This window comes from Colossoma macropomum, unplaced genomic scaffold (assembly GCF_904425465.1).
Source record: "Colossoma macropomum unplaced genomic scaffold, Colossoma_macropomum, whole genome shotgun sequence".
In the NCBI taxonomy this organism is placed as follows: domain Eukaryota; kingdom Metazoa; phylum Chordata; class Actinopteri; order Characiformes; family Serrasalmidae; genus Colossoma; species Colossoma macropomum.
In genome coordinates, this window is record NW_023494801.1 from 36,003,596 (window position 1) to 36,019,007 (window position 15,412).

Consider the following 15,412-nt stretch of genomic DNA (forward strand, 5'->3'; position numbering starts at 1 on the left):
GGTGAAATGGTTCTTCAGATTGATGGAGAATGTGTTGTATATGGTTCTATATAGAACCTTTTTAAAAATGGTTCTACATAGCACCGAAAGGTGTTCTTCCATATTTACTACACTCTTTAAAAATGGTGCTTTAAGGTTTCTTTAGTAAAGAAAAAGGGTTCTATATAGACCCATGAACACTCAGAGAACCCTTTGCATGATTAAAGGTTCTTTGCCTGGTGAAATCGTTATTCAGATTAATGGAGAATGTGCTGTAGATGGTTCTGTATACAATCGTTTTGAAAATCCTTCTGTATAGAACCCAAATGGTTCTTCTATTATTATGATGTCAAACTTTTAACAATTGTAAGACCCTTTTGGGTGCTATGTAAAGGTTCTCTGAGTGTTCATGGCTCTATATAGAACCATTTTCTTTCAATAAAGAATCCTTGAAGAACCCTCCTTTTTAAGAGTGACATCTTGACATTGAAACAATAGAAGAAGCCTTCTGTGTTTTGTGTTGTGCTGGTGCGAGTGGATCAGACACAGCAATGCTGCTGGAGTTTTTAAACACTGTGTCCACTCACTGTCCACTCTATTAGACACTCCTACCTTGTCAGTCCACCTTGTAGATGTAAAGTCAGAGACGATAGCTCATCTGCTGCTGCACAGTTTGTGTTGGTCATCCTCAAGTCCTTCATCAGTGGTCACAGGACGCTGCCCACAGGACGCGGTTGGCTGGAGGTTTTTGGTTCTCAGTCCAGCAGTGACACTGAGCTGTTTAAAAACTCCAGCAGCACTGCTGTGTCTGATCCACTCAGACCAGCACAACACACACTAACACACCACCACATCAGTGTTACTGCAGTGCTGAGAATGACCCACCACCCAAACAGTACCTGCTCTGTGAGGGTCCATGGGGGTCCTGACCACTGAAGAACAGGGTAACAGAGTATGCAGAGAAACAGACTGGTCAAACTGAGCTTTGTTAGCCTCGTCTTCAGGTCATAAAAAAAGAAAATGAAGGGAGACACTGTTTTCTACAAGCTGAAGTCGCTTGTTCGAGTTCTCCCGTTCCACCTTAAATGGTTCACGTTCATGATGAGACTGGAATCCACAGCACTTTTGTTGTCGGCTGAACTATGAGAAGGAAAATAAACTCGAAAGGTCCTTTTCTGTCCTGGTGGGCATTCGGTAACTGAATGAACCCACTTTACTAGCCTAATGATGCAGAGTCGATTCCAGTGGACCCCGTTCACACCTGGTCACTTCCTGTGTCCACTATGTGGACTGTATCCTGATGAGATTTCAGCCTCATGCATTTACACTCGCTGGTCAAATGTGTCTCCAATTAGTCGGACTGATATCAGCTCGTTACACAGCAACTAATTACCAACTGTTTATCTGTTCAGCTTCTTCGTCTGCAGTGTGTTTTGTACAGTCAGGTCTGTTCGTGTATTGATTGATTGATTGATATCAGGCAATTCGCTTTGTTCCCCACTGTCAGTGTCCTCCATGGTCATCTTCCTCACAGACACAGATCCAGTGATGCACTGCATGGGGAGGAGTTTTGGTTGTACTGGGAGGAGTTTCTGTTGTTCTGGGAGGGGTTTTGGTTGTAATGGGGGGGTTTAGTTTGTACTGAGAGGAGTTTTGGTTGTACTGGGAGGGGTTTTGCTTGTAAGAGGAGGAGTTTCTGTTGTACTGGGAGGAGTTTGGGTTGTACTGGGAGAAGTTTTGGTTGTACTGGGAGGGGTGTTGATTGTACTGGGAGGGGTTTTGGTTGTAATGGGGGGGTTCGGTTGTACTGGGAGGAGTTTCAGTTGTACTGGGAGAGCTTTGGTTGTAATGGGAGAAGTTTTAGTTGTACTGGGAGGGGTTTTGTTTGTACTGGGAGAAGTTTTTGGTTGTACTGGGAGGGGTGTTGGTTGTACTGGGAGGGGTGTTGGTTGTACTGGGAGAAGTTTTGGTTGTACTGGGAGGAGTTTTGGTTGTTGAGTGTATCTCGGAGAGACGGATGTGTTTACGCTGCTATAATGTGGCTCAAATGCGTCTCAGTCCACCTCCTGAAGTGGTTTCAGTGATCAGATCTGTATCTGTTTTAAATGCATCTTGGCTGCGTTTACATTCGCATTTTTATGTGGCCTCATCAAATAGAATCCTGATACTCAAGACGCATGAAGTGACCAGTGACCAGGGTCAGAGAGTTGATTCTTCAACTACAACAGGTGTGGGAATCGGGGTCGACTCTGATGAGCTGAAACTTGGAATCGACTCTTTGACCGTGTTATTACAGCAGGACGTGTGATGCAGGAAAGAGTCTAGGAAGTGTGAGTTTATTTAATTAGAAGCTTTTAAACAAACTTTACTCACAAAACCGTGTTTGATCCGTTCTTCTTGTTTGGGGTAATTTGGGGAACTTACAGAGATCCTTTATCCCGCATGAATCGACCAATCAAATCACACACCGATTACATTACCGGACCTCCTCTGATAAAACTAATTCAGCTCCAATAATCCCTCGAAAAAGATGGTTCTTCAAGGGTTCTTTAGTAAAGGCAATGGTTCTATTTGGAACCATGAGCTCTGTTGCGTTGTTTATGGTTCTGTAAAGAACCTTCAATCTATCCTGCATCACAAATCCTCGTATTCTTCATGATTAGGGTTCTAATAGTAAAGGCTCTAATGGTTCTATTTAGAATAAAGGCAATGGTTCTATTTAGAACCATGGGCTCTGTTGAGCCATTTATGGTTTTATATAGAACCTTTGATCTATCCTGCATTGCAACTCCTCATATTCTTCATGATTAGGGTTCCAATAGTAAAGGCTCTAATGGTTCTATTTAGAATAAAGGTAATGGTTCTATTTAGAACCATGAGCTCTGTTGTGTTGTTTATGGTTCTGTAAAGAACCTTCGATCTGTCCTGCATCGCAACTCCTCATATACTTCATGATTAGGGCTCTAATAGTAAAGGCTCTAATTGTTCTATTTGGAGTAAAGGCAATGGTTCTATTTAGAACCATGAGCTCAGTGGTGTTGTGTATGGTTCTATATAGAACCTTTGATCTATCCTGCATCACAACTCCTTATATTCTTCACGATTAGGGTTCCTACAGTAAAGGCTCTAATTGTTCTATGTAGAGGAAAGGCAATGGTTCTATTTAGAACCATGAGCTCTGTTGTGGTGTTTCTGGTTCTGTATGGAACCTTTTTGAAAAGGGTTCTGTATAGCATCAAAAATGGTTCTGCTACTGTTTACAATGTCAAGCCTGTCACAGTAGAAGAACGCTTTTCGGTGCTACACAGAACCCTTTTCAAAAAGGTTATATGTAGACGCGCAGAACACATCCTCCATTAATCTGAAGAACCATTTCACCATGCAGAGAACCGTTTAAGCATGCAAACAGATCACTGAGTTGTTCATGATTGTATATAGAACCACTCTCGTTACTAAAGAACCCCTGAAGAACCGTCTTTATTAAGAGTGTGCACAAAGGACGCTCAGCAGTGTGGAGTCATGCCAACGCAAATAGTTTATTTCATATTTCCATTTCCAGTTTGTCACAACAAGATCATCAACACTTATTTGTGTTATAACAAAAGAATGTTTGTTTTGTGGGTGGAGATGTGAGGTGAGCAAACAAACGAGCAGTTAGCCATCTATCAAAATCCGAACTCCAGATCGGTACAAAGAACAGGTCTCGCTAACATAATCGAGTGAAGAACGTTTGGCTTGACTTTCGCTTATTTTAAGAAAAACAATCTGCAGTTACTCGCAGTAACCTACGGGCTCAGTCATTCGCCTGGAGACTTTTATTTTGCAAATAATGCATTTTTTTACCATGAGATGCTACTGAAATAGTAAAGTTTAATAATAACACGTTTTCTGTCCTCGTGATATATGAGGATTAACTACTGATTATAAAATCTCCTCCACTGAGCAGACAGGCCTAAAGACACGCAGCGACGGGTGAGCGGAGGAGCGTTACAGCAGAACCGCTCTAAATGTGGTTTAAACAGCAAATCCTTAACATTAATAAAATCATCCTATACATTACCACACTCTAAACTCTAAGCCTTTTCATTATTATTATTATTATTATTATCATAAAACTGTATAAAAGACAGCCGCTCGTTTTGCTCTTTAGGTCTGACGTGTGGCACATAAATACAAATCGTAACTAGTCTTCTGTACAACATTTACACCGTATGAAAAATGCTACAACACAAATCCATGACCGAAATATATAAAAAGCTCCTCTACAACTGGCAAAAGTAAACGTTATTAGAAAAAAAAAAACATTCCAAATAAAGGCACGAACATAATAACGTAATAAACATGCAAAGAAACTACGGAATCAGTACGATTTGTGCAACGGAGCAAAACTAGTTTTGTGACAGTACAGCACACAGCAGTTCTTTCCTCTAGCTACGCTTTTATCTTAAATACTGTGATGCGCGACGTGAGACGAGCGAAATCGAGCTGGTGAGATCGTGAACAGAACAGGAGACGGTAAACAGCGGTGATACATTCATGGAATATACAGTGAGAGCACTTCCGCTCGCGTGGCTGGTTCAGACGCCCACGTCAAGCATCAGGAGATCACAGTCACACCAACTATGACGAGTGAATGTATTTTTGTTTTGCTTGTTTTTTTGGGTGATATAGACATTAGCGCTTTGCTGATGCCTCACATGGCTGAGTAAAAGTGCTGCATTGAGTTTATTTGACTTAAAAAAAAATCATTTTTGCACCAAAATCAGCCAAAATATATATCTATACACGACCTCTCCTCATAATTTTTAACATTAAACAGGGATAATTACATGTTTGTTACCTTTAAGACTGAGCTCTGTTCTGATTGGCTGCCTCTTTATTAACGTCAGCATGAACGGGCGGGGCTAAACTGCTCTAGGAGGTGATTAGGTGAATATTAGTTAAAAAAAAATCAATTAATTCAAAGCGGGCTGGTTTTTGAGCTCAGTGTCCATATACGGACTGCATGGATGTAAACCTTAACAGTAACTGAAATACAAAGCTATTGATCAGGTAAAGCGGGACAAATACGCTCCCTGCTGTGTTTCTCTTTCAGTGACAGGAGCCAATCAAATTTAACCATCATGAATAATTACTACAAGCCTTATTATTCGCTTTCCCTTATAATTTGCTTTCACTGACCTGTGGGCGTGGCCCTCAGGGTGTTCTAGGCCTTCAGAGAAGGCCTAATGAATTCTGGCAATTAAAATGTACATGTCTATCATTTTTATTCCATTTTACTTCCAACAGAAAATCGTCCAATCAGGATTGTTCTCTCTGTGGGTATCTATGTAGATACAGCTGAGCTGCTCTCTCATTGGTTAGGACTTCAGGAGCTGGACTGAAGGCCTTACATATTAGATGAACTACTAACATAATTAGGAAATTAATCAACCAATCACATTTTGGGACCAATTTAGTGAGAACAACGGTTTTCTGGAGGTTCTAGATATTTCACTGACTGTGAATATGAGTCTAAGCAGGTTCTGGTTAGTTGTTATGAATGTTAAACAGTGGCGGCAGCTCTGTGTCAGAACTCTTTACCGAGAGAGTGACTGTAACACTGATACACACAAGCTCAGATATCTGATAATGACTGATACAAGTTTCAAATGTCTTTGTTAAAGCTGAAACAGCCACCAGCGTTAGCTTAGTGCTAACATATCATTAGAAATCATATATGGGCGCTAGCAGAAACTAGCACTGTCATAGAGGGGTTATTTTTAATGTATAAGGATTTATAAAGAGGAGAAATCAAACAGAAACAACCTCTCTTGTATTTTTTTAAGATGAATTGTGGGTCTATGAAAAACATATGAACTGTCACAAAAATCTATAATTATTTGAGAAAAGTGGATTTTAAGTACCACCCAAGTTCTGCTGCCAAACTGTCCCACTTCACCTGAAAACAACCGTCAAAATAAAAAACTATATTTAATACAGTTTAATAACATGTTTACATTTAGAAGCCTGGTGACGCCTCACAAAAACACAACAGATATGAGCTTTGATGTGGAGTCCTTTAGTGTGTATTTACCATCTTTAGCTGAGTTTACTGTAATATACTGTACGTTATTGATGTGGAAATGATGTGCAGATGAGAATCAGGTCAATTCAATGCAGCACTTTCTTCACTGTAAAGCAGCGAAGAAGAAGAACCGAGCGCCGGAACATCTCTGAGCTACTCAGGAGACGTTTACGTCACTGTTATTAGTATGAAAATACACAGACTTTGGTTTTATGGGCAGGAGTGTGTTCTCTGCGGAGGATGAGTAACTTATTTGCACTTACATTCTTGAAAAGATGGTTCTTCAAAGGTTCTACAAAGAACCATGAACACTCATGTGCATGCTTAAATGGTTTTCTGCATAGTGAAATAGTTATTCAGATTAATGGAAAATGTGTTGTATACGGTTCTACATAGCACCTTTTTGAAAACGGTTCTATGTAGCACCAAAAAGCGTTCTTCTGTTGTTACAAGCTTGACATCGTAAACAATAGCAGAACCCTTTTTCGTGATATAGAACCATATATACCAACACATTCTCCATCAATCTAGAAAAAAAAACATTTAAGCATGGAAATGGTTCTTTATATAGAGCCACTGTCTTTACAAAAGAACCCCTGAAGAATCGTCTTTCTTGAGTGTAGAAAATCAACAAAAACATGGAATTTGACCGGGGGCGCCAAAACTTTTGCACACGACTGTATGTCACCCACCAGCTCTGACAGTGTTTACATTATATTTACTCACCGAACTGCCTCTAATCTGCTCTTTAACTCAGAGCAGCTGTAGCATTCGACACATGAACTCCCGTATGAATAACTATCTGAGACTCAGGTCAACGTTCAAAGGTTTGGAATCACAGGTTTCAGATCATCTGCATGAAGCTGTAATTAAAATCAAGAGGTGTTAGATGTGCCCAGGAATGATGAACGGAGCTGTAGAGGTTTCTAAACTGCCTGCGAGAGCTGTAGAACATCAAGAATGACGTTCTAATAAAACAATTAAAGCTGCACTGTGTAAGATTAGGGGATTTGGAGCCCTCTCTGGTGGAAATGTGTAACTGCACAAAAACGTGTGGAAGAATATTCAGCGTAGAATTCAAAGAGAACTTGGTGAAGGACACGTCTTCCGAGGATGTGAGCAGGGACACGGGACGTTGAGGGGCTGAGGAGGCTACAGAACCCCCTGATTTCAGGACTGCACCTGCAGAGATCTTAACCTTTCAGTAAGACTCATGTGCTTGTTTCAGAGTGGGGTTTGCGGTAGCCGCACTGTTTACGTTTACGATGTGTTTTCATCACAGCGAGTCAAATCGCTTCCACAACATCAGCTGCTTTCACGGCGCATCGCTAAAACACACACAGGTGCAGAGTTACAGGCCAGTTCTGAACCCAAAGCAGCCCAATGCTGCTTTCAAACGTTGAAAACCATCTACTGTAATTATAACGGTTTATCATCCGTCTCATCACCCACTGAAAGTGAGATCTCCAGTGTTAAATCTCACCGCGTCACTGCGGCACAGTTAATGTGCCACATATCGACAATCTGATTGGTCGCCTCCCAGCTCATTTGCATAAAGTTAGCCTAGAATGAGAAAGCATCAGCGCTCTGAAGTGCCAGTTATGTGTATATATTGTCGTCTCTCGCCTCATTATAGTGCAGCATTATGCAATTTGTTTGATGTAAAGTATCAAAAAAATTCGGATGAAGAAAAAAACACATGCGATGAGGCCTAAACATCGAGCTGGACCTTCGTTTTGAGTCTGTGTGTGACGTTAATACATAAACATACATGTGGTGTGAAAAACTCGACGCCTCTGACTTCAAAATGATTATTTCAGGCTTTACAGGGCGATTTAAAGCGGCTCACGCTCACCATATTTCAGTGTGTTTTCACTCTCCTCACTTCTTTCAGTTCTAACACAAACATCTTACATAGTGCAGCTTTAACATCCAGATCAAAGCTCAACGCAGACAGTCTGACATAATTACAGCATATTATTTATCATTTCATTCACTTCTTGTTCACTGAACTCTTGAAATATTGAATAAAACATCTAAAACATCTTTTAGTGAATAATATCTAACATTTAAAGCCACAGAATATATGTTATTATTGTATAAAGTAACATGATTAACGGTGATTCCAAACCTTTGAACGTGTACCTGCTGTCCTCGGGTCTCTATATGAGCACAAACACTACACGGCATTTTTGTAACCCTTATTTTCTACTAATTTCAGGAAGTTAAAAAAAAAGTATCTGCATTTTCACCTGTGGTGTAAATTAGGGATGTAAATATGTGTGAAGGTGGCATCAATATTGGGATGGAACTGATTATAATTAGAGTTACATTCAGTAAAGTTTGCACTCCTTTTTAGGGATAAAAATCACTATTTAAAAACTAAAAATTAAAAGTCCTCCAATACAAAAAACATCTCCCCAAAAAAAGACCATTTTTAATAAAATGAGTTCTGATCTCACACCAATATAATGGAATCCAATCAAACTGTGTTTACATCTGAGACTTCTTGAAGTACTGAATCATTTCCTGACGAATCATACCTGAATCGAATCTTTGTGAGGTCACAGATTTACGCTCTGTTTTGGACGTGACTGTAAGTGGAGATAATAACGATTACAAAAACACCACTCGGAGTGAATTTTGTGCCCATATTCTCAAGGTCGACCGTATCGGGGGGGCCGGGGGGCCGGGGGACCGGGGTATAGTAGGACTAAACTAAACATCTTTTACACTTCTGTATGAAAAATAAACTTTCATTTCCTTTTTTTTTTACACATTCTTTTTCATTTTGTCCTCAAAATAAAGTTCTATTTTCCAGTTCTAGATCCAGTGCTCCAGTCTGTGTACGTTACACGTGTTCACTGTTCTGTGCAAACGCGTTTACTCTGTAAAGACACTGTTCACTCCAGTTGTGCTTCGCGTCCGGTCAAACGGTCTGTCTGTTCTACAGGGTGAGGAGAGACGTGCTGAAAATGGAATATTCCAACATTTTTTCTCAAAAAATGTACATTTTCAGAGTTTTATAGTACATACAGCACCGTGCATATACAGTACAGTAAGTCTTAGGCACCTATTCAATTACTGAATATATATATATATATACATAATTTTGGAACTCTTCTATTGGTCCATTCATCATGATACTTTAGCATGTTGTAAAGGGCACCTGGCATTTTAAAATTGTGTAAGAAGAAAAAAGCACAAAACAACAAAAATGGAGATACGAGGTTTTGTTTTATAAGGACTACGTATATAAGGGCTGGGCAATATGACAATATATATCGTTATCGTAACAAATTATGTCAAATTACAATTAACTATGGTGACCAACTGCATGTTTCATTATAAAGAGAGCAAAATTAGTCCTGTTTAACTGGATTTAGTGACAAATATTGATTTGATAGTATTTCTTTAAATGTAGCTCTACTGGCTCTTTTTTCTCTGTTCCAACTGATCAGATGTCTGAAAAAATAAATATCCTGACATATTGTGTATCCTGAAAATTTCTTGAATTATTGCATTATTATATTTTTGCCATATCACCCATTTCTAATATAAAACCAAACCCAGCAAATTAATAGAAGTTGTGGACTAAAATGAAAATGCCATATTTAAGTGTGTTCACTGTAGAGGGTGTGTTAACTTATTTACATTTAGGAAATCAACAAGACGTGTAATTTGAGTAGGGGCGCACAAACTTTTGCCATGCATTATTATGCCATTACCATGTATTGCCTTTCTAAAAACTCTGAAAATTAGATTTTTGTTGTTGTTGTTGTTGGAATATTCCTTCAGTGTGGTTAATTAACAGATCATTAAAAGCAGTAATGGCCCCAAGATCCATTACCAGCAGTGTAATATACAACTATATACTACATACATGAGCTTTACCTCCCTCTAATTACACTATAGCACATGGTATAGTGCCCAGACTGAGAAAACTGCTCAAGCTTTTCAGAATAAAAGTCCTTTCACTGTGGCCTTGGCTCCTGTATGGCTCACAATGGACCACAGACATCCTTACAAGTTCCACACAACAAGCTGTCGTGGTCTGAATGTCTCGGGGCTGAATTATACTCCTGCATCTGCAAATCTGCAAACGTGCGCAGACGTTAAGTGTCTCACGTGTCCACAAGAGGGCAGTGTTGTATTTATGAAACTAGCACGTACAAAACAAACAGTGATTTTTGTTCAACCCTGTATTATAATATAACTGATAATAACACAGAGCCTCTTCGGCCACTCGGTCCTCAAAGGGCTCTGTTTTGCCGTGTTTAGTTTCGTTTCGGTCTTGTTTAAATCAAATCGCTTCCCTGCTCAAAGAATCAGACCCACAGCACTGCACTTAGACATCTGCACGAGAAATAAACTGTCTACACATCTTATATCCTGGTGGTAGACACTGTAAAAGGCAATATCTTGATGAGTAAAAGCATCTTAAGTCTAGTCAATGTATCTAAAATTTGACAATTACTGTAAGAACATTAGCTTTTTCTACATTTCACACAATTATGTTGAGGAAATAAGATCATTTCACAAAATAGAGCTGCTTTAAAGGAGAAGAAATGTACTGAAATAGGCTGAATTGTCTCATAATACTCTTAAAAGTCTTATAATGAGGAATATTGGATACGTTGACTAGAATTAAGATGTTTCTCATGGAAAGACACCATTTTTTTGCAGTGCAGTTGAGATTTTGTTGGTTTTGGGCCTTCTCTGAAACTCACATACTCATTTCTATGCAGGTTTGCAGGAGTGTAAATCAGCCTGTGGAGGCTCCACATTTAAGAGACACACGTTTGCCGTTTCTATAGAATCTAAAAACAAAAAGCTCTAGCTTTTCTAGAAAACATATGGTCCAGTGTTCCGCTCATTTCTCACAGGCTCTCTGTGAGTTTAGCTGATCTACTCCATACAAACTTACGGTGAAAAATACACCTTCCAGGTGTTAAACAGCTCTGCAGTGCGAGGGTTCTGAACTCATGGCATGGTGAGGAGCGTGAAGGAAACCCCCGAGTGATGGTGTCTCACCAGTATGGGGGCGTGTCCTGATACAGAATGAGGTGAGTGAGTGGAATTGTTGGTGCAGTTCACTTCCTGGCCACACGGGGGCGCCTAAAGCCAGTGTTTCTCTCTCCAGCAGTGCAGCTCTAATGCTTGATCTCCAGGATGGAGGGGTTGTGGTCCAGGATGGCCAGGATGATCTTATCCATGTACTGCCTGAGACGGAAGTTGATCTCCTCCTGCTCCTTCAAGGCTTCCACCAGCTATGAAACAAGCACAGAAACACGGTGAACACACCGGCAATAAATAACACCCAATTTAACACCATCAACTGCACTACAGCATCAGGCTGTACAAACCTCAGCTCCAAAGAGGTGAGACACAGTATGAGAAACTCAATTAAAACAGAAAGCAGTGATCTGTAAACACACTCTGACCTGTATTTTAATGAAAAACAGCCCTGTCCCATTTTAACCCTCGCCCCTACCACTCAGCCCTACCCCTCACGTCTAGGGGTAGGGTGTCTCGATTCTTTTTGCGATAGAGGGGCGAAGTGTTGGAGCTACATGACCCTCCAAACAGAAGTTTTTCAGAGACTCTCCAGAGTGATATGAGAAAAAAAGAGAAACCGGTAAGACGGCTTAACAAGAGACCAAAGAAACCCACAAATGTGAGAATTTTCTCTGTTAAAAATTAATCATATTATCTTAGATCAATGTTGTTTCAGTGTATTATGGTCCTTTTCTTCTTAACAAGCATAAAAGTGCAGTAGTGCTGATGTCTCAGTAGCTAGCTGGCTAAATTTCCCGTTCTACCTTAACTAGTGCAGCAGTTACATTCTGGAGCCTCAAATTCAAACGAGAATCTGGTGAATATCTGACTTCAGCTTCATATCACTGAATTAGTGGTGGGTGATAATAAATAATTGCCCCCCTCTTTGAAGATCATATGATGCCCTAAATGTAACTAAAGCCCAGCAGTGAGGAGCTGAACTTTACCCTTCTCTGCTGTCACTGCAGACTGGCAGGGTCGCCTACAGAGCAGCGCTGGTAGCTGTTAATGAAGTGATGCTCTTTTTATTCAAGGGTCCCATTTCAACCCCTGCAACTCTAAGTTCTAAGGTGACTGTTTTAGGGTAAAAATAAGAAATGGGATTGGGCCTTAGTGTTTAACTCGGCTGACACACATTTCTAAAAAAGGTGGTACAGGAGTGATTTAAGAGCAGAAGTTTAAAATGCATCTCGAACAGGTGATGCAGTCATGCTTGCCTATAAAAGGAGCATCCAGGAAGGCTTTCTGATCAGCCGGAAAACAACGTTCAACAAGCGCCAGCAAGGATTTCACACTCTACAGCGCATATTAGAGCTGGGTGATACAGCGAAAATATAATACTGTGATACTTCAAGACGTTTTCATAATAAATGATATTTTTGTTTAAACATCTGATCAGCTGGAAAAAAAAGAGCCTACAAAGAGATTTTTGTTCAGTATTACTCACTAAATCCAGTTAGGGAGGAACATGCCTGAAACCCCTCCTCCTTCCAATCCAACGACCTACCTATTCCCATCCTTACCTTCTGTTTCCTGTGACACTGGTTCTGCTATGAACCGCTCTGCCACAGACCTCCATACACCTCTGGCACACACTTACACCAAGTTCTCTACCCAAACTGCTGCAGTCCTCATCACCACTTCAGAACCAGCTCTTGCAGGACAGACAGCTCAGCTCTGGACCACCGTCTTTCTCATGATGAGAAGGTCCTTCGAGCGTACACTCTCAGAAATAAAGGTATTAAACCCCTCTTGTCATTGGGGTGGTTCCCTCAAGGCTCCATCTCAGTACCTTTAGTCAGGGAACATAACTGAACCATAATCCACTGAAATGATATGTTCTAAGCTGTACTGACTCCACACACCCCGTCTCGTCTCCAGGCTTTTATTTTACTGTTCTGTTTAAAACATTCGGTTATGAAAAGGTACAAATACGAACTTTTCACCTGGAAAAACTGATTTAAGGTTCACAATCAGACCTTAAAACCACTGTTGGAGCTTTGAGGGAACATTTACACTGTTTGTACCTTAATGAACGAGAATTGTACCTTTACAGAACCTTTATTTCTAACAGTGTACTCTTCATACCCCTCACTCAGTCCAAGACCCAGTTTCTGAATTCCTCCTGGAGTTCTTTTGGGGGTCCGGGTTTCTAGCTCTTGGCAGAAGCCACCCAGAACTCCAGCCCACGTTCTCATAGTTCTCCCCCTCCTTCAGTCAGTCTTCCCTCATACTACCACCACATGTTGAAGGCACGGCCCGAACTCACAAAGTGTTGTTAAAAGGAAAGGTGATGTAACACAGGGGTAAACATGCTCCTCTCCCAACTATTTTGGAACTTGTAGGAGGCATGAAATTTGGAGTGTATATATTAAAAAAAAAAACAAAGTTTATAATAGAAAACATCAAACATTGTGTTTTTTGTACTGTTTTCAGTTTAATACAGCTCAAACAGAATCTACTAATCACTGCATTCTGGTCCAAACGGCCCGAAGTTATTTGGAAAAAAATTTTTTACATTTAAGTACAATTTGAAAACATTTTGCCTGACAGAAACGATAAGTAAAACTGTTGGCATCCTTGGCAATAAAAGAGCCTATGTAAAAATGCCAAGTGTCATAATTATTGGCATTTAAAACTTCATGCTCCCTCTCAGTACCACAATAACAACTCTGACTCCTCCCCAGTGATGGATAAGCATGGAGAACATGTAAAAAAGAGTCAAATCCAGTGAGATCTGTATGTGATCATGTCTCTTACCTCATCTCTGGAGGCGTTGTCGATCTCGGCGGCGAGCGACTGGGCCTTTGTGTGGCAGGCGAACAGGTTTTTAGCCTCGTAAAGACTCAGGCTCAGGATCTGCGCATTTAGATCATCGTTCTGATCCCTCAGCTTATGGTTCTCCTATTAGGAGGAAAACAGACAGAATTACATTATAGCTGATGTTCCTCAGGAACAGATACATGAACACCAGGCCTCTGAACCGATTCAAGGAATGAAACCAAATGCTGGGAACAAAATAGTTAACTGAAAACGTCGCCTTTAACTGTTCCACACTGTCTACATGAATACAAACAACTGCTGGCGCCAATAGCTGCAACCACCTTGGAAGCCATGGCAACCACCTAGCAACATCCTAGCAACCACCTGGGACACAATAGCAATCTCCTGTAGTACAAGAGCAACCAGCTAGCAACACCATTGCAACCACCTACAATTACATAAAAATCATCTGGAACCACCCTACACTCTTAAAAGAAACCATTCTTCAAGGGTTCTTTAGTAAAGAAAATGGTTCTACATAGAACCATGAACACTCAAAGAACCCTCTGCATGATAAAATGGTTCCCTGCATCATAAAAACGCTTTTCAGATTGATGGAGAATGTGCTGTAGACAGTTCTACAGCATCCAAAAGGGTTCTTCAACTGTTACAGTGTCAAGCTTGTTACAATAGAAGAACACTCCATTTCAACCTAATGAGAAATTGTAGAACAGACTCGGTTTATATCACAATACCTACATTTAGAGTCAGTTATTCATTCAACCTAATGAGAAACTGTAGAACAGACTCAGTTTATACCACAATACCTACATTTAGAGTCAGTTATTCATTCAACCTAATGAGAAACTGTAGAACAGACTCAGTTTATACCACAATACCTATATTTAGAGTCAGTTATTCATTCAGCCTAATGAGAAACTGTAGAACAGACTCAGTTTATATCACAATACCTACATTTAGAGTCAGTTATTCATTCAGCCTGATGAGTAGCTGTGGTGATGTACCTGTCTGAGGCGTTTGACTTCGTGCTCCAGCTCTATCTCCCGTGTTCTGGCGTTGAATTCGGCTGAAGAGTTTCGTCCTCGTCCAGGCCGCTCCGTCTCCAGCTTGAAGAGCTGCAGGTGCTCCAGCTCCCTCCTCAGGTCCTCTATCAACTACACACACACACAGGAAGATCTATCACTCTGTGAAAGAGGATGGACACTCCCATTAAGTGACAGTTCACTAAGGGTGTCTTCACACTTGACAGGTGATCTTGTTCTGATTGCCCTGTAATATGGTTCCTGACCTACGGTACACGTTTAGGGGGGTACTGGTGTAAAACCTGTGGCCACTCTACCCTGGAGCAGTGAAACGTGTTCTGTGGAGTGACCAATCAGCTTCTCTATCTGTCAGTCTGATGGACAAGTCTGGGTTTGGCGAATGCCAGGAGAACGTTACCTGCCTGACTGCACTGTGCAGCTGTAGAGTTTGGTGGAGGAGGGATGATGATATGGGGCTGTTTTTCAGGGGTTGATCTAGAAC

The 15,412-nt window shown here is 40.7% G+C and overlaps 1 protein-coding gene across 1 annotated transcript in view; it reads right to left on the reverse strand.

Annotated features, from left to right (window-relative positions):
• Window positions 1–10,596: 10,596 nt before the first annotated feature.
• The window catches only part of rab11fip4a (RAB11 family interacting protein 4 (class II) a), an 84,168-nt gene continuing 79,352 nt past the window's right edge, over window positions 10,597–15,412 (reverse strand). The window contains exons 13-15 of the mRNA XM_036590162.1: window positions 14,893–15,042; window positions 13,865–14,008; window positions 10,597–11,316 (exon numbers count right to left, since the gene is read on the reverse strand). Coding sequence (XP_036446055.1) covers window positions 11,200–11,316; window positions 13,865–14,008; window positions 14,893–15,042 — 411 coding nt within the window. The 3' untranslated portion in view covers window positions 10,597–11,199. The remainder of the gene's footprint in view (window positions 11,317–13,864; window positions 14,009–14,892; window positions 15,043–15,412) is intronic.